At 48.4% G+C, this 18,841-nt stretch overlaps 1 protein-coding gene across 2 annotated transcripts in view; it reads right to left on the minus strand.

Annotated features, from left to right (window-relative positions):
• Nucleotides 1-16,283, minus strand: part of BICD2 (BICD cargo adaptor 2) — a 99,564-nt gene extending 83,281 nt beyond the window's left edge. For both annotated transcript variants that reach the window (XM_049895408.1, XM_049895407.1), the window contains exon 1: nucleotides 15,889-16,283. In XM_049895408.1, coding sequence (XP_049751365.1) covers nucleotides 15,889-16,128 — 240 coding nt within the window. In that variant the 5' untranslated portion in view covers nucleotides 16,129-16,283. The remainder of the gene's footprint in view (nucleotides 1-15,888) is intronic.
• Nucleotides 16,284-18,841: the final 2,558 nt, after the last annotated feature.

Here is an 18,841-nt window from a genome sequence, read left to right on the forward strand (position 1 = left end):
TCTCCAATTCTGTGAAGGCTGAGAGAGATAAGGAAGCTGCAGAAGGAAAGTCGGAAGCCAGCAGAGGTTGGTTCATGAAGTTTAAGGAAAGAATCCATCTCCGTAACACAGAAGAGCAAGGGGAAGCAGCAAGTGCTGCTGCAGAAGCTGCAGCCGGTTATCCCGAAGACCCACCAGGACAACTGACGACGGCGGCCACACTGATCAACAGGCTTTCAGTGTGGACTGAGACAGCCTTGTACTGGAGAACGCCAGCGAGGACTTCGAAGCTTCTCAGTAGGGGCTAAAGCGTCTGGGGACTTTAAGTTGAAACTCGTGCTCATTTACCATTCTGCAAATCCTAGGGTCCTTTAAGAATTGTGCTAAATCAAGTGAAACAAGAAAGCCTGGCTGACAGCCATCTGTCTACAATATGGTTTATCAAATATTTTAAGTTCACTGTTGAGACCCACTACTCAGAAAAAAAAAAGATTCCTTTCAAAATATTATTGCTCATTGAGAATGTACCTGGTCACCCAAGAGCTCTGATGGAGATGTCCAAGATTAATGTTGTTTTCGTGCTTGCTAACACAATATCCATTCTGCAGCCCACAGATCAAGGAGTAATCCTGACTTTCAAGTCTCATTATTTAAGAAATGTATTTTGTAAGGCTATAGCTGCCATAGATAGTCATTTCTCTGGTGGATCTGGGCAAAGTAAATTGAAAACCTTCTGGAAACCATTCACCATTCCAGATGCCATTAAAAACATTCGTGAATCATGGGAGGAGTTCACAACATCAACATTACCAGGAGTTTGGACGAAGTTGATTCCAACCCTCGTGGATGACTTTGGGGGGGATTCTAGACTTCAGTGGAGGAAGTAAACGCAGATGTGGTGGAAATAGCAAGAAAACTAGAAACAGAAGTAGAGGCTCAAAATGTGACTGAACTACTGCAGTCTCATGATAAAACTTTAATGGATGAGGGATTGTTTCTTATGGATGAGCAAAGAAAGTGGTTTCCTGAGATGGAATCTATTCCTGGTGAAGATGCTGTGAACACTGTTGAAATGACAACAATCTATCTAGAATATCACATAAAAACTCAGTTGATAAAGCGGCAGCAGGATCTGAGAGGATTAACTCTAATTTTGAAAGAAGTTACACTGTGGGTAAAATGTTATCAAACAGCATCGATGCTACAAAGAAATCGTTCATGAAAGGAAGGGTCAATTGATGCAGCAAACTTCACTGTTACCTTATTTTAAGAAATTGCCATAGCAGCCATCTGCATCAAGGCAAGACCCTCCACCAGCAAAAAGGTTATGACTCACTGAAGGCTCAGGTGATGGTCAGCATTTTTAGCAATAAAGTATTTTTTAATTAACATATGCACTTTTTTTTTATTAGACATACTGCTATTGCACACTTAATAGACTATGGTATAGTATAAACACAACTTTTATATGCACTGGGAAACCAAAAAATTCACGTGACTCACTTTATTGTGATATTGGCTTTATTGCAATGGTCTGGAACCGAACCTGCAATATCTCCAAGGTATGCTATGGCTGCTAACCAAAAGGTCAGCAGTTCAAATCTACCAGGCACTCTTTGGAAACTCTGTGGGGCCGTTCTACTACATCCCATAGGGTCGCTAAGAGTCAGAATCGACTCAGTATCAATGGGTTTTTTGCTTTATTCCATATATTTCTGTTAAGTCTAATAGGTGTATGACATTCAGGTCCTCTGTTTCCTTATTGATCTTCTTTCTAAATGTTCTGTCCAACACTGAAAGTCTCCAGCTATTATTGTGGTACTATTTGTCTCTTCAATACTATCAGTGTTGCTTTCTATATTTAGATGCCCTGATGTTAGGTGCATATATATTTATGATTGCTAAATCTTCTTGATTAATTGTCCCTTTTATCACTATTTAATGTCCACCTTTATCTCTTCTAACAGATTTTGTCTTTAAACCTACTTTGTCTGATATTAAGACTGCCAACCTAGCTTGCTTTTGGTAATTATTTACATGGGATATTTTTTTCCATCTTTCACTTTCAACCTATTTATGTCCTTGAGTTCAAGGTGTGTCTCTTGTAAACGGCATACAGTTGTGTCATTTTTTTTTTTTTTAATCCATTCTGCCATTCTCTGCCTTTTGGTTGGAGCATTTAGTCCACTTACATTCACTGTAATTACTGATAAGAACTGACTTCTGCTATTCTGTTGTTTTTTTGTGTCTTAAGCCTTCTTTGTCTCTGTCCTTTAGAACTGCTTGCTTTTGTGTTTTGTTGGTTAGTTGTAGTGAGCCTTTTTGGCTCCCTTCTCCTTTCCTTTTGTATATTTTTTATATTTTTTTTTACTGGTTAACATGAATATTATATTTAACAGCTTGTATTTATAACATTTTAGGTTAAGTTGGTACCAACTTCAGTAACTTACAAGAAATTCTATAGGTATACCATTCTTCTCCCCATTTTTTTGTTGTTATTACTAATTATGTCTTTATATTTCTTGTGCCCTCTAATTTTATCCTTGTTTTTAATTAAAAAACAAACAAACAAACCCGTTAGCACACAACAGCCTTAGTCAGTAGTCTTCAGCAGACCAGAAATGGGAGCAGGCAGACCCAAACTGTCCCCCAGGGAGGTCTGTCCTGTCGGTTTCAGGGGCCTGAGCTATGAGGTGAACAGGGAGGCAAGCAGAGTGCTGACTATGGGCGCAGGCCCCACTGCGAGGGCGTTCTGTGGCAGTGAAACAGCCAGGCAATCCACAGTTCCCAGGTGGCGGAGGGAGTGTCACGCTCCAGTCAGATACCACAGAGATTTGCCTTGTTGCTATTACAGTCCCCCCAACAGATTGTTGGCTGTGCGTGCAGCGTCCACTCAAAACACCTGCTTCCTAGCACACAGCAGCCTCCATCTGCAGTCCTCAGTGCCAATGGGAAATGTGAATAGACTAACCCAAAATGACCCCGACAGAGGCTTAGACTGCCAGTTTCAGGTGCCTGAGCTATGATATGCAGGGAGGCTGGTAGAGTGCCGACTGTGAGAGTAGACTCCACTGCAATTCTCAGCCTACTTGTAGGTGACAGTGTCCAGGTGGGGGAGAGGCTGTCATGCTCTGATGGATGCCCAGGGAGGTCTGCCTTGTTATCAGAGCTCTCCCCCTCCCCCCACCCCACCCCCACAGTATGTTGGCTATGGGTGTAAGCTCCATTCAAGATACCTGATTCCTAGCATACAGCAGTCCTCAGTGCCAACCAGAATGGGGAGCACACAGATCTAAAAAGACTCTCCCAGAGGTCTGTCCTGTTGTTCTCAGGGGCCTGACCAATGGGGTGCACAGGGAGGCAGGGAGTGTGTTGACTATGAGAGCAGACTCCGCTGCAAGGGCCTTCTGTAGCAATTCACGGTAGGCTTGCAGCCCACAGTGTCCATGCAGGGAGGTGCTAGCACACTCCAAATGAATCCTCGGGGACATGTGCCTTACTGATTTTAGAGGAGAAGCTTAGAATCCTGTCTCTTTGACTAGGGCCACTTCCCCAGTTCACAGTAGCCAGTGTCCTACATGGCTGGCAAGAGGGGTATGGACAGTGGTAGAAGTGATTTCTGTGCCGTATGAGACTCACTGATTCTTGTCTGTTTGCAGTTCCCCACTTCCTTCCTCTGCTCCCCCATTCAAAGTCCCTCAAAGGTGAGCATCATTTACTTGTTGTATTTGTAGGGGAGGGTCTGAACAATGGTCTATTTATGCTGCTATCTTCCCAGAATTCCAGTGTTTTTTTTTTTTAACCATGTATATTCTACTACGTTTTCTCAAGATGAAGAAAAAGGTTTGTCAGCAACAGTGACCAAAACCAACTCCATCAACCCAGGGCTTGTGCCCCAGGCAAGCCCTAGCCAGCAAGGCAGGGGAGGCCCAGTCTCTGGTTACAACAACAGACTTCCCAAGAACATAGGGCAACAGGTCCCAAGCAGCCTCCACACGCTTCTCACACCTGATTAAAGATTCCCATCATTCACACCAATCCTCCATTCTGCAAAGGGGAAAGCTGAGGCCCAGGCAGGGAAAGGACTTGCAGAAGGCGTGCAGCATGCTGAGAGAGCTGGGGTTCCACCCTGGGCTTTTTTACACAATCCTGTCTCTCAGTCACAAGACGGAGGGCTTCATTCATTCATTCATTCATTCATTCATCTCATGTGAAGTACCTCCCCTGGGTAGATGCCAGGGAAGAGGGTCCACACAGAAGTGAGATTCAGTTCCTGCCTCAAGAAGGTTCCAGCCCAGAAAGAGACAGGCAGCTGAGAAACAACACCACTGGAGGGAGCAGGACTCAAACCAAACACTTGAAGAATTTTTCCAGCAAAGAATAAACAGAAGAAAATCTGTGCGACCTTGGGTTTGGTGATTAAGGGGACAACAGCAAAAGAATGATCCGTGAAAGAAAAGAAGGTAGGCTAGACTTTATTAAAACTGCTCTGTGAAAGACACTGTTAAGAGCATGAAAACACAAGCCTAGGAGAAAATATTTGCCAAACACATAGCTGATAAAGGACTTGTATTTAAAATAAACAAAGAGCTTTTAAAACTCAACAATAAGAAGACAAATAACCCAATTTAAAGATAAGCCAAAGAGCTGAACAGATACCTTACCAAACAAGATATACAGCTGGCAAATAAGTGCAGTGTAGTAAATTACTTTAATATGGTCCTTCTAGCCACAGTCTTTGTTATTCCCACAAAATGTTTGCGTGGGTCTATCCAAATAAGGTGCTTGTGGTCCATCGAGGAGACTGGACAGCCTGCTAATTATGCAAATAAGGTACATGGAAACTTTGTGGGGGTGGGGATATGCAAATAAGGTGTATGGAACCCTATCAAGGGGATAGGTCAGTTTGCCACTATGCTAGGCTTAAAGGGAACCTATTCCAAAAGCAGAGAGAGGTGATCTCACTACTATCAAGAAGAAGACTTGGGATGGAGTGCATCTTTTGGAGCCAGGACCCTGCACTGAGAACCTCCTTGCCCAGGAGACAGAGCTGTAACATCAGATATGGTGTGAGACAGTGAGACACAGCAGCAGAATCAGAAGAACAGCTCAAGACAGCATGGTGGGCTTTCTGGTCCATGAAGTGAGATGGCTACGGTGGGCATGCTGACCCACGGAACCAGAGAGCTAAGTGTCTTTGGGAAGGGACACTTATTGGCAGAGTTAAAGGGCTTTGTAACACTTGCCCGAGCAGGGCAGAAGCTGGGCTAAGGGACCAAGGGGCCAGGTGAGAGGCCTGCCTCTGGGCACAGCCAAGAGGAACCTGTCTTGATCAGAGAACTGTATCTTGAGTCATTCCTGATCCTGAATTGCACCCTGTTACTTCCCTAACAAACCACTTAACTGTAGCTATGGTTCATGACTTCTATGAGATGTTGCAGCAAATCACTGAACCCAAAGAAGGGAGGAAAAGTACCGAGGGGAGAAGAAGTAGTTGAAGTTAGAGATGATGGAATGGTACAGGAGTTTGGAGAAGTTGGATATTTAGGACATCTTTAACCTCTGCCTCATAGGAACCATCTTTGTGGTGATCCTCATAAAAAAATTATTCATTTATTAAGCATACAAAAAGATGCTCAACATTAGGGAACCGCAAATTAAAACAACAATGATGTAGCACCATGCATCTATTCCAAAAAATAAAAAACCAAACCCTTTGCCATTCAGTTAATTCCAACCCATAGCGACCCTACAGGACAGGGCAGAACTGCCCCACAGGGTTTCCAAGGAGCCCTGGTGGAGTCAAACTGCCAATCTTTTGGTTAACAGCAGAGCTCTTAACTACTGCCCCACTAGGGCTCCACTCATCTATTAGAATGACTAAAATCTGAAAACCTAAGGTTAATAGCTGGTCAGGATGTGGAAAAACAAACTCTCATTCACTGCTGGTGAAAACACAAAGTAGCACAGCCACTTTGGAAGACAGGCTGGTAGTTTCTTAAAGTTAAATATAGTCTTAACACTCAATCTAGCAATTTCATTCTTAGTATTTACCTACCTCATAGGAAAACCGGTCTACACAAAAGTCAAACTGGAAGCAACCAAGATGCCCTTCAATAGATGGGTGAATAAACAAACTGTGGTAGATGCATAGAATAGAATATTATTCTGTGATTTAAAAAAAAGAGAGAGAGAGAGAGAGCTACAATGCCATGAGAAAAGACATGGATGAATCTTAAAGATGAGTGATTACCAGGGGTTCAGAAAGGGAGGCAGGGGCATTTGAATAGGTGGAGCACAGGAGATTTTTTAAGGCAGTAAAACTATTCTGTATGATACCGTAAGGAGCTCTAGTGGCACAGTGATTAAAGCACTCAGCGCTAACCAAAAAGTTAGCAATTCGAATGCACCAGCCATTCCATGGGAGAAAGACGTGGCAGTCTGCTTCTGTAAAGATTACAGCATTGGAAACCCTGTGGGACAGTTCTACTCTGTTCTATAGGGCCGCCATAAGTCAGGATTGCCTCAACGGCAGCAGGTTTGGTCTGGTTCAGGTTTATGATACCGTAACAATAGGTAAATGACACTATGCATTTGTTAAAACCCCCAGGCCTTTACAGCACAAAAAGTGAATCTTAATATATAAAAATTAAAATAAATCAGTTAGGAGTTGGGGAAGGAGGAATCCCAAGATGGTATGCATAAGGGGACAAACCAATCTAACTGTGTATAAGAAATGTATGAAACAACCTCACTGAAAGGGGTGGGGAGAAAGGTGTTGATCTAAGTACCTTTAGAAATGAGTAGAGTCCGTAAGACTAAAGTCAAAAGGACCTGGCCATAAGCACTGTACTCTAGCTGATAAAATTATCCCCCATGGGCGTCGTTGATGTTGTTAGGTGCCATCGAGTCGGTTCCAACTCATAGCGACCCTATGCACAACAGAACGAAACACTGCCCAGTCCTGAGCCACCCTTACAATCGTTGTTATGCTTGAGCTCATTGTTGCAGCCACTGTCAATCCACCTCATTGAGGGTCTTCCTTTTTTCAGCTGACCCTGTACTCTGCCAAGCATGATGTCCTTCTCCAGGGATTGAGCCCTCCTGACAACAAGTCCAAGGTATGTAAGACACAGTCTCGCCATCCTTGCCTCTCAGGAGCATTCTGGCTGCACTTCCTCCAAGACAGATTTGTTCGTTCTTTTGGCAGTCCATGGTATATTCAATATTCTTCACCAACACCACAATTCAAAGGCGTCAACTCTTCTTCGGTCTTCCTTATTCATTGTCCAGCTTTCACACGCATATGACATGATTGAAAATACCATGGCTTGGGTCAGGCACACCTTAGTCTTCAGGGTGACATCTTTGCTTTTCAACACTTTGAAGAGGTCCTTTGCAGCAGATTTACCCAATGCAACGCGTCTTTTCATTTCTTGACTGCTGCTTCCATGGCTGTTGATTGTGGATCCAAGTAAAATGAAATCCTTGACAACTTCAATCTTTTCTCCATTTATCATGTTTTCCCATGGGCGTAGAAGTTAACAATTTTGAAACTACCATGTATGTATGCTAAAAAAAAAAAAAAAAAAACCCACTGCCGTCGAGTCGATTCCAATTCACAGCGACTTTATACACGTATGTTAGAATCGAGTGATTATGTAATTGTATGGCAGATGATAGAAGCTAGGCTTCTCACTATTGAAGTGGGAGGTTACAAATAAGCAGGGGGTAACGGCGAGAAGGAGACATGGTAATGGATTAGAATTGGCAACATCGGTATGAACTCATGTTTAGTGAAATGGATATGCAGATGGTTACATATAGAAATATTCTATACACACACATTTCTTCGCTCTGTCAGCTGAAAGGGCGTAGAAGCAATGACACCTCAGTAGCAAGGAGAACACTCAGTGGCCAGATCGTGGTTTCCAATACCATTCTCCAATAAAAGGAACCAGGGCTTCTTGGAGAAATGGCTGATTGTAGGTCTGGGGAAGGGAACACGCAGATGAGACTGAAGGATTTTGTAGTACCAGAAAGTAAGGAAGTGTTCAAAAAACAGAAAAAGAAAGCAAACAAACAAAGGGAAGCAGGATGGGAGGGAGAAAGGAAGAAAAGAAAGGTAACGAGAGAGAAAAATTCTAATGATGGGGTATGTCAAGGGGTCACAGGAGCCAACTCAAAGAGCTCTCAACAGCCAAAGTTGGAAAAATTTGAGCAATAAGTAAAATAGTATTAGGTTATAACCCAAAGTAAGATAAATATTCATCAGTCCATATAGATACAAATGAATGATGGAGAAGAGACTAATCTGCTCTGGAAAAGAATTCCAAATAATTTATGTAGCTGCTCTGCCCTCAAGGAGGAGCAGCATAACTTCCCACTCCTTAGGTGTGAGCTGCACAAAGTGACTTCTTTCCAAAGAGCAGAGTATGGAAAGGAGACACAGGGGAAAAAAAGGGGGGGGGAGAGTAACTTTACAGTGAAGAAACCTGACTAACACTACCTCAGCCAGATGATCAAGGTCAACATCAACAGTGATAAGGCACATTGCTAGTTCATACCCTTAATCTGATGTGATGAGAATGGCACTTTACCGAGGATGGCACTTTGCCAATAACCCACTAACCCCCATCTTATAATGAGAAAAACACTCCAAGTGAGGTACATCTCACACCTGGGACATTGTAAAAAATTTCAATTGAAGGACACTTTACAAAATATTTTTTAAAACAAGATAAAGCAAAGCAACTGAGGCCCAGAGAGAGGAAAGGGCCTACTCAGGATCACCCAGCAAATCAAGTCAAAAGCTGCTGAGTCAGCTGCTTTGCTCCTTGCTTGTAAATAATGTGATAGTTAGTGTAGCATGGGGACAATAATAGCTCCTTCCTCCGGTTTAAAGTGCTCGGTTTAGGGTGCTCGGTATCTGCCTGACAGAACGTACTCAACAGGTGACGGTGTACTCCTGTGGGCACAGAGCAGGTGTCAGTAAGGGCTCGTTTAACAAAGAATTGAGGACGGATGCCCAACATAGAGCCAAGCTTTGTAACACCTGAAGAAGTTACCTAGCTACTGGTAAAGAAAGGAAAAGTAAAGATAAGAGCTGGGGGCCTAGTCAGATTTGTGAGCCATCTCCCTCTAGAGCTCAAGGAGCTGCAGTCTCCTGCGGTCAGAGAGAGCAGCCTGCAGCTAATCCCAGCTCTGGGCTCCAGTGAGGAGGCTGGGAGACCTGGGACAGCCCCAACAGAACACCTTGGGCTCTATCTTTAAAATGACAAGATGCAACCAAGTGCTACGTGTAGCCCCTGCCTGGGTCCCAACACAAACAAAGCAACTCTAAGATGCTATTCATGAGACAAATTGGTGAAATCTAAACACGAAGGTGTCAGACAATATTAGAGAATTTTTTTTAGGTGTGAAAATTCAATTGTGGTTTTATAAAAAATATTTTAGAAAGAGTCTATTTCTCAGTAATATACACTGATGTATTTACAGAAAGAGTCAAATGAAGGTGGCCAAAAGTTGACAAATGCTAAAACTGGGTACTCTGGGTTATGTTTAAAACCACCACCAAGAATAAGAAGGCATTTTTATAAAAAATAGTAGAGTCTTTTAGGAGGAGACCAATAGTGGGGCGGGGGGGGGGGGGAGCATTTAAAAAAGCAAATACATAAAATGAAAACCTTGACATTATTTTACATAAATGATCAAGAATTGGAGGTGAGCTAACAGCCCCTTTGGAATTGCCACAGAATCCTTCTTGTCTTTATTCACTTTAATTAAAGTTGCTTTTCTGCAACTCAGAGGGTAACACCAAATTCTGTAACTTTTTAAAGAAAGCTGTTACAGACGCACAAAACATTTTCTGTATTTTTACGGTACCTTGTGTATCTCATATACATACACAGAAAGAAAAAGGCTAGTAAGTAGAAACACCAAGTTGTTTTCCAGGCTTAGGCCTCAATTACGTGGGACGATACTGCTCAGTTGTAATTTCTTATGTTTCTACAATGAATATATAATTTTTAAGCATGTTAAGTTCTAAAAAAAAAAAGAACTACGCCCATCACCTACCTGAGCCCAGATGGCCCCACTCCTCTCTGCTGTCTCCTCTGTGCCCACTCAGCCCGCACTGCTCTGAGGGTGGTGAGCAGCACCCCGCCCTGCCCCGCAGCCCCCAGCTCATGGTCAGCCTCCCACGGTGGGGAGGTAAGGGTGAGCAGGGAAGAGCCTGGCCTGGGACAGCAGCCTCTGACCCTGCGAACAGCCAGCTGGGCAGCCATACAGGGCTCCCTCCAGCTCTCAGTGCCCACTTGAGGAGCCCCATGCTGAAACTCCTACAACAAGGGAACCAGGGGCTGCATATCCGTCAGAGTCAGCTCCAGCACGGTTCACAGCTGGAGAGCAATGGCTGACAAGACTACCTGGCCCCTAGCCCCCTCTCCTCAAACACCTTGTACATTCTCTGAGGAAAAACTAACCCTCTCTTTACAACAAGGTATGCAGGAACTCTGCACTTGGCTCACCTTTGTCTGGTTGAAGGGGTAGCTGCCTCAAACTGACTAGAGAGAAATGGAGCTCTTCCCTCCAAGAACCGCCAAGACTCCAACCATGGACAGCTGCTCACAGACCCAAATCTTTCCAAACCTGAGGCCCAAGGGAAACAAGTGACCCCTATGGGCACCCAGTGTGTCAAGTTGTGTGATAGCACAGTCATCTCTGGGCAGCCATCCTGTGACAAGGGGCTATTACTACCTCCACCTTACAGGGAAGGAAACAGGCAGAGAGGCAGGATTAAGACTTCCTTCTGCCTGAGTGCAGAGTTTGGAAACTAGGAACCTGGGTGAACTCCCCAGTCCCCCACTCCACGGCCCACCATCTGCCCTCTGCTGCCCCCCAGCCCTGCCCGGAGAGTGCCAGCTTTCTCACTGTGACAGGCTCTCCCCTGGGGCCCACATCACAGCAGGGCAGGCTTCTAGCAATGAGCCTGTGCTTCCCTCTGGCTTCTACATGCTAAGCCTCAAAGCGTGCTCAGCGTTCCCCAGAGATGAGCCAGCCCTGCATCCGGGGAAGGTGGCCAAGGCCACTCTTCCACATGTTGACAGGGCTGGACAGGAACTGTCTGGATGCATCTGGCTGCCGGGTAGATCCCACAGCCAGGTCCAGTCCTTTGCAGTGTGCAGGTGCCATCCCCAGCCCCTGCATGAAGAAACAGCACCAAGGCTTGAGTTGGCACCTCCGGCATTTTTACAAGTGGAAGGGCTCTTTAAGAGTCCTTCATAACCCCTCCCCCGACCCATGCACATTTTGAAGGTAGGGAAAGGAGGTCTCAAAGAGGGGAGGTGAACCACTCAGCAATTTGGTGACAAGAGCGGGAGCACACGCCTCTCCCTGGTCGTAGGGTCCCTGGGGACAGGGACCACCTTCTGTGCCCTAGGGATTCTTGGGACCCTGGCTTCCACCAGTCAGGCTTCTTCATGCCTGCAGCAGATCAGCACCCCAGCCCAGGCCCTGAAACCCTCAAGTCTACCAGTCTCCCTCCCCCCACCCCCCCACGCAACAGCTCTGTGCTCCAGTAACAGGGTTCTGTCACACTGGGTGCCCCACTCCAAGCTCCCAGGAAGCAAGTAGGTCCTAGGGTGGTATCAGAAGAACAGGAAAAATCCTCTACATGTTTACAGCAAAATCAGGGCTTCTCTTGCCCGGAAGCAAACACTCAAGAGTGGCCTGGCCTCACCAGTCAACTCTTTACCCACTGAGCAGTGAGCACTGTGGGTTCAGTGCAGTCACCCTGTCACCTTTCCCTCTGCACGGTGGCCTCCTGCCTTCTCGAGGAGCAGGCGCACCAGGAGTTAAAAGCAGACGCCAGAGCCCAGCTACCTGAGTTCACAGACTTGGGCAACTCCTCATCTTCTCTGTGCCTCAGTTTGTCCAGCTGTAAAATGGACAAGAACAGAATGGTGGCCTCCTAGGGCTAGTGTGAAGAGGAAGGAGTAAAGGGGACATGGTGAGGCTATGATGGGAGCAGCTAACGTGCACAAGGCCCTTGCTCGGTGTCCTCATCCACAGAGACCTCTGGAAGCTGAGCTGCAGGCCCCAGTCCCACAAACCCACCACAGTCCCTGGCAAGTCCCTACACATAGAAATCCTCATCTGTCTCAGCTCGTGCCATCATTACATATGGGATCAAACCGACTTTGCAGTCATATTTTTGTCCAAGGATTTGAATCAAGAGCCTGGTGCCAAGACTCTTTCCCACACTGACCGGAGCTACAAGGCCTTCCTTAGGTCACACTGATGCCTGCCTCAATTTCCCCATCCACTAGAGGAGGGGACTAATCCTGCTTGCTCAGAGTTGTGCAAGTCACAGGAGAAATGGGTGACATGCTACTCTAGGACCAGAGGATATGAAAGACAGGGAGGGAGGGAGTGATGGGAACAGAGCAGTTTCTGGTCCCAGCCCCTCAAGGCTGTCCCTGGAAGGCAAGGAGCCCTTTGTGCTGCTGCTGAACCTGACCCATGTCTAGACACTACACCATGAGTGACACAGAGCTGAAAATGTCAAGACTATAAGACTCACTGCTGCCCTGCCAGCCTCCTAGGAGGTTAAGGCATGTTCACAGGTGCAGGATGGGAAAGGCCTGCAGATGTTGGAGACAGGGCTCAGTGAAGTTCGGAAGGCAGTGAGCAGGCAGGCTTCCCAAAGGACAAGTACTCACATGGAGCCTTGAGGGGCAGTGGGAGGCACTAGTGGAATTCCCAGGGGCACAGGTAGAAAGGCAGGGAGGGTGGCTAATCCAATTATGGCTATCTTAAGGGTAAGTGAAACAAGGCAGAAAAGGAAGTAAAATGCAGGTCCAAGCTAGTCGCAAAGCCCTGGGATTAAGCTGAGAAGTTAGGCCCTCGAGGAGGCAGGCGACGTGAACCACCGAAGACTGAGCAGGGTACAAGGATGGTGTGGTGACAAATGGGGTGACCGCAGGCACAGCAATAAGGAAATCAGGGCTTAAACAGGGCGACAACACTATAGTAGGAAAGCATTTATTAAGCACTTGTTTTTTTTTTTACAGTTCTACTGTGTTCTATAGGGTCACTATGACTCAGAATCGACTCGACAGCCATGGGTTTGGTTGGGTTTTTTTGTGCCTGCCCTCATACTAGCCCTGACGCTCCAGAGTTCACCTAACTACCCGCAGCCCTCTCTGGAGGCACTATCTCACGCCACATCAGGGACAAGTTCAGCAACAGCCCAACATAACACAGTAAGGCAGCAAAGACATCCAGATCCAAACCTGCCTCCTTCTGCTCTCATAGCCCAGGTTCAGGTCTGAGACTATGCCTCAGCTCTGCTTGTACTAGGCCAGGTAGGCCTGGAGAGGAACACAGTGGCAAGGCCTTTCTGCCCTCTTATTCCAGATCCACAAAGACCAGGCTCTGATCCAATCCCGTCACGTGTGCCTGGCCTGGTTCACACACTGGTTCCCACCAAGCCCTCCTGCCTGACCCCAACCTCAGTCTACCCCCCACAATAACTGCCAGACTGCCCAAAGACAGGAGCTGGCAGCCTTAGCACACCAGTCCCCTTGGAAGCTGCAGCTGAGGCAAGAGAGTAAGATGTACCTGGCCTAAAGTCACAGAGTCACTCAGGACAGGAAACGATATTTACCTAACCCAGCATCACTCCAGCTCTCTTAACTATCCACCAGGGAAGGGGAAGCAGGGGGCAAAGCTAGACTTGGGATGGGTCACCCCCTACCCTACCTATTCCTGTTTCTCTCCCACCAAACTGGGGCACTTGCAGGAGGGTTTTCATCTTGGCCCTCTCCTTGATGCGGTGCCAGCCAACCCTGGCTCAGAGGAGGCTCCACTACCTGCAGACAGACCACCAGGGCCCTATGTCATACAAGTCAGCCTCGAGGTTGTGAGACTCATGTAGACATGCAAGGAGCCCAGCTCCCAGCTGCCCCTCAGCCAGTTATTTACTGGTACCAACAGGGCACCTCCACTGCCCAGGTCTTGCTTTACACACTTGGCTTGGACTAACTCATTTACTCCTCTCCACAGTCAGGGAGGGTCCTACTGGTCTCCCAGGGAGGCAGTAGAGGCTCCAAAGGGCCAAGGCACCTGCCTAAGGCCAACAGGGGTGGGAATGCAGGGAAGTGAGCATCAGGGAAGCAGCAAGTATGGTGGATCCCCAAGACCCAGGGCCCACAGTCAAGAGCCCACCTGGCCAAGGGAGGAGTCAGTGGGGAAGTGGGGCACACGCTGTCAGAGAAATCAACAGGCTACAGAACTGTCAACTACACATCAGCCACCATGCCAGGCTTGTTCAAATACACGATCCTCAGACACACCCATCTGGGTGGGCAATGTTGTACACTCATTTGGCAGAGACAGAAACTAAGGTTCAGAGAGTATCCCTGCCTACCACCACATCACCACTAAAGGGCAAACCCAGGTGTATCTACCCAGACAGCAACTTCTTCTCCCCAACCCCACAATAGGGTATGGGCGTTAGGGAGGGGTGGGATAAAAACTGGTATTTAAATCATCCCAGGAGAACTACTGCAAGTGGCAGGTTGCCCAGTTCTCACAGGTACTCTCCCAGAAGCCCCTGGTGCCCCTCCCCTCCCACTCTCTCACCACCCTCCAAGAGAACTCTCAGGCCACCTGGGGGCCTAATCTCCTAATCCTCAAAGTGAAAATTAAACAGGAAACAGAGGTCTGTCCGTGAGGGCCACAGCCCCACCCAAGGACCCACAGACCTGCCATCACATCTGCAGAGGCCTTCTCGATGGCATAGTGAGGAAGGTCCCGTGAGGAGGCATGGGACAGGAAGTGGTCGGGAGAAGCATTACATCCCAGATGGTGGGAGAAATAATCATGGCAGTGAGGAGAGTGCATCCTGGTCGGGGAGCTGTGCCTGGTAAGGAGACACTGGGGGGACCCCAGTCAACGCTGATGGCCACATGCAAAACCGAGTCCCTGACTCCCTCAGGCCCCTTGTCCAGGGCCTTTCTCAGCCTCACAGCACTCAGGAAGGAGCTGAAACCGCGCTGAACGTAGCTGCGCCCAGAGAAGGGAAGTGATTTGCCCGAAGGTGACACAACAGCAGCCCCCACAAAGACTCAGGCCTGGCCTTTCCCAACCGGTCAGCTCCATCTGCCAGCCTCAGCTCTTGGCTCAGCATTCACACACCACCCACCCACCCACGCACACACACAGGACAGCAAAACGCTGCAGAAAATATTACCCCCACTTTATAAAACCTAACTCTGCCTGTGGTGCCCACAGGCCTGCCAAAAGCAGAAAAGCTGGCTGGCGATGGCCCGACTGAAAGCGTGTACCTCCACAGGTTCCACAACCGCTCAGCCCAAAAAATCAGCCTGGCTGGACATTTCCCTGCCTTTGCTCGCGGAGGTCAAGACTCCCTCCCACATGTCCTGTCTACGACATCCTGGGGCCTGCCTAGCTCCCAGGAAGCCACTGGGCTGGAATCCTCCTGAGAATGGGCCATGCAGGCTGCCACTCTCCAGGGGCAGGGGCAGAAGCCGGGATACGAAGGATTGGGCCGGGCAGCCGGGGTCCTGAGGGTCCAGCTGCGGTCCCCACGGCCCCACTCACGGAAGCCAGCCGCTACGACTGGGGCGAAGGAGGCTCTCGGGGGCCTCTGGGCCCCTCTTCCACAAACAGCACCTCCCGGACCCATCTCCCTCTGCCAGTGGAAGGGTGACCTTGGGCGCCGGCCGCCTCCCTCTCGGCGTCGGTGTACCCTCTGTCCCAAGGGACGCCTGCCCAGCTGAGCCCCGGCTCCCCGACTCGCGGGTCGGGGAGGGGGGGTCCGATCGGGCGGGGCTTGCCCAGCGGCCGATGGAGGGCGTGGCGGCGGCGGCCCGGCCCGCTCACCTCTTTGAGCTGCTCCATCTCGCCGCGGATGGCCTCATAGTCCACCTCGAGCTCCTCGAACTGCAGCTTCAGCTGGTGCTTCTCCTCCAGCACCGCCAGCCCGTACTCGGCCGCCTGTATCTTCTCGCGCGTGGTCTCGGCCAGCTCGTGGGAGAGCCTCTTCACCTCGGCGCGCAGCCACTCGGGCTGCGCCTCCATCACCAGCCGCGCGTACTCCTCCTCCTCCGAGGGCGCCGACATGGTGGCGCACGGGCGGTGGCTCGCGCCAGGACTGGCACGGACACCGCAGGCCGGGCAGGCGCGGGGCCGTAGCTCTCGCAGAGCTCACCAGTCACCGCCGCCCATCCCCGACGGCCGCCCCGGGCCGCGGACGCGCCGCCGCAGTAGTCTCTCTGCCCGAGGGATTGTGGGAATGGTAGTCTCCACTCATGAGCCCACTACAAGGCCCATCGTACCCCGCGCCGCCCCGCCCTCAGCTGTGACTGGCTCTGGCTGTGACGTCACGGAGCCGGGACCCTAGTGGCCCAGCGGCGGAAGAGGCTTTCCTTCCGGCCCCGGGAGTCTGGAGGCTTGGATACCCTGCTGGTGGCAGAGGTCCGAGTTGGCGGGCGCGGTGGGGCCGGTGGGAGGGGTCTCCGCAGCCCCCAGGACCTTCCGAGGCAGAAGGCGGTGGCCCGGTGCTTTGTGTTCGCCGGGTCCGCCCGTAGGCGCCTGCACGTACCGAGCTCTCGCTGAGCCTGGCCTGGAGGGCGTTTCGCGGGTCGGTGATACCCGCGCCGTGTGGCCCCTACACGAGCTGCATGACCTGGGCAAATGGCTCAGCCGCGCCGAGCCTCGATTTTCCCATCTGTGCCGTGGAGCTTCTAAGGAAACCTGGCAGGGTTCTTGGGAGGGTTAAGTGAGCTCCTCCAAGAATGCGCGGGCGCGGTGAGTTCTGACCGCCGGTGTGGAGAGCAAATAGCGGTTGTGTTTTGAAATGTTTCTGTGTCAGCGCTTTGAGCCATCTTTGAGAAATTCGTAGACCGAGCTCGAGGAGGCGCATTGTTTGTGGAGGTAAAAAACGAACCAACTTCGGTGCACGGCGACAGGGTCTGGGACGAAAAAAACGGAGGTAGCCAGGCCCGGTATGTGACTTTATCCGACAGTTAAATGAGATGGAGAGAGTCCCGAGACATTCTCGAGTCAGAGGTACATAATAAACCGTTCAGTACTGAATTTCTAAATCCTAACAACATAGGAACAGTGTTCTGTGGGAACGTGTATGGACATAAATGTTAAGAAACAAGCTGCAAGAGCACACACCAAAATGATGACAGGTTAGCAGAACGGGTATATGGGTAGGGATCAAAGAGAACTTTAGCCCCAACTATGACTTTCTTTCATAACCCCTAAGTACTTCAGGGTGTATTTCTTAAGAATAAAGGTATTTACATAACCGCAGTACAATTATCCAATTCAGGAGACTGAATATTGATACAGTGCTATTGGAGCCCTGGTGGCGCAGCGGTTAAGAGCGCCGTTGCTAAATCAAAAGGTGGGAGGTTTGAATCCACCAGCCACTCCTTGGAAACTATATGGGGCAGTTCTACTCTGTCCTAAAGGGTTGCTATGAGTTGGAATTGATTCAGTGGCAACAGATTTACAGTACTATTGTCCACTTTCCATATTCCAATTTCTTTGATGTCCCAATAATGTCTTTTATAGCTTCCCCCCCCATCCAGGATCCAATCTGAGATCATGCATTGCATTCAGTTACCATGTCTCTTTCGTTGTTGTTGTTAGGTGCCATCCAGTCAGTTGCGACTCATAACGACCCTGTGTACCACAGAACAGAACACTGCCCTGTCCTATGCCATCCTTACAATCATTGTTATGCTTGAGCACATTGTTTCAGCCACTGTGTCAGTCCATATCTTTGAGGGTCTTCCTCTTTTCCACTGACCCTCTATTTTACCAAGCACCATGTCCTTCACCAAGGACTGATCCCTCCTGACAACCTGTCCAAAGTATGTATCTAAGGAGCATTCGGGTTGTACTTCTTCCAAAACAGATTTGTTCGTTCATTTGGCAGTCCATGGCATATTCAATATTCTTCGCCAACACTACAATTCAAAGGCGTCAATTCTTCTTCGCTTTTCCTTCTTCATTGTCCAGCTTTCACATGCATATGATGCGATTGAAAATACCATGGCTTGGGTCAGGCGCACCTTAGTCGTCAAGGTGACATCTTTGCTTTTCAACACTTTAAAGAGGTCTTTTGCAGCAGATTTGCCCAATGCAATGTGTCTTGATTTCTTGACTGCTGCTTCCATGGCTGTTGATTGTGGATCCAAGTAAAATGAAATCCTTGACAACTTCAATCTTTTCTCCATTTTTCATGATGTTGTTCACTGGTCCAGTTGTGAGGATTTTTGTTTTCTTTATGTTGAGGTATAATCCATACTGAAGGCTGTGGTCTTTGATCTTCATTAGTAAGTGCTTCAAGTCCTCTTTCAGCAAGCATAACTGTCTGCATAATGCAGGTTGTTAATAAGTCTTCCTCCAATCCTGATGCCCTTTTCTTCTACAGTCCAACTTCTCAGATATTTGCTCAGCATACAGATTGAATGGGTATGGTGAAAGGATACAACCCTGATGCACACCTTTCCTGACTTTAAACCACGCAGTATACCCTTGTTCTGTCCGAACAACTGCTTCTTGATCTATGTACAGGTTCCTCATGAGCACAATTAAGTGTTCTGGAATTCCCATTCTTCACAGTGTTACCCATCATTTGTTATGATCCATGTCCCTTTAGTCGGCTCTAATCTGGAAGTTTCTCAGTCTTTGTCTTTCATGACCTTGACCTTTCCAAGGAGTACAGATGATACCCCTTCTGCTAACCTGTCATCATTGTGGTCTGTACTCTTGCAGCCTGTTTCCTCGACATTTATGTCCATATACACTTCCACAG

Source organism: Elephas maximus, chromosome 9, assembly GCF_024166365.1.
Source record: "Elephas maximus indicus isolate mEleMax1 chromosome 9, mEleMax1 primary haplotype, whole genome shotgun sequence".
Taxonomy (NCBI): Eukaryota; Metazoa; Chordata; class Mammalia; order Proboscidea; family Elephantidae; genus Elephas; species Elephas maximus.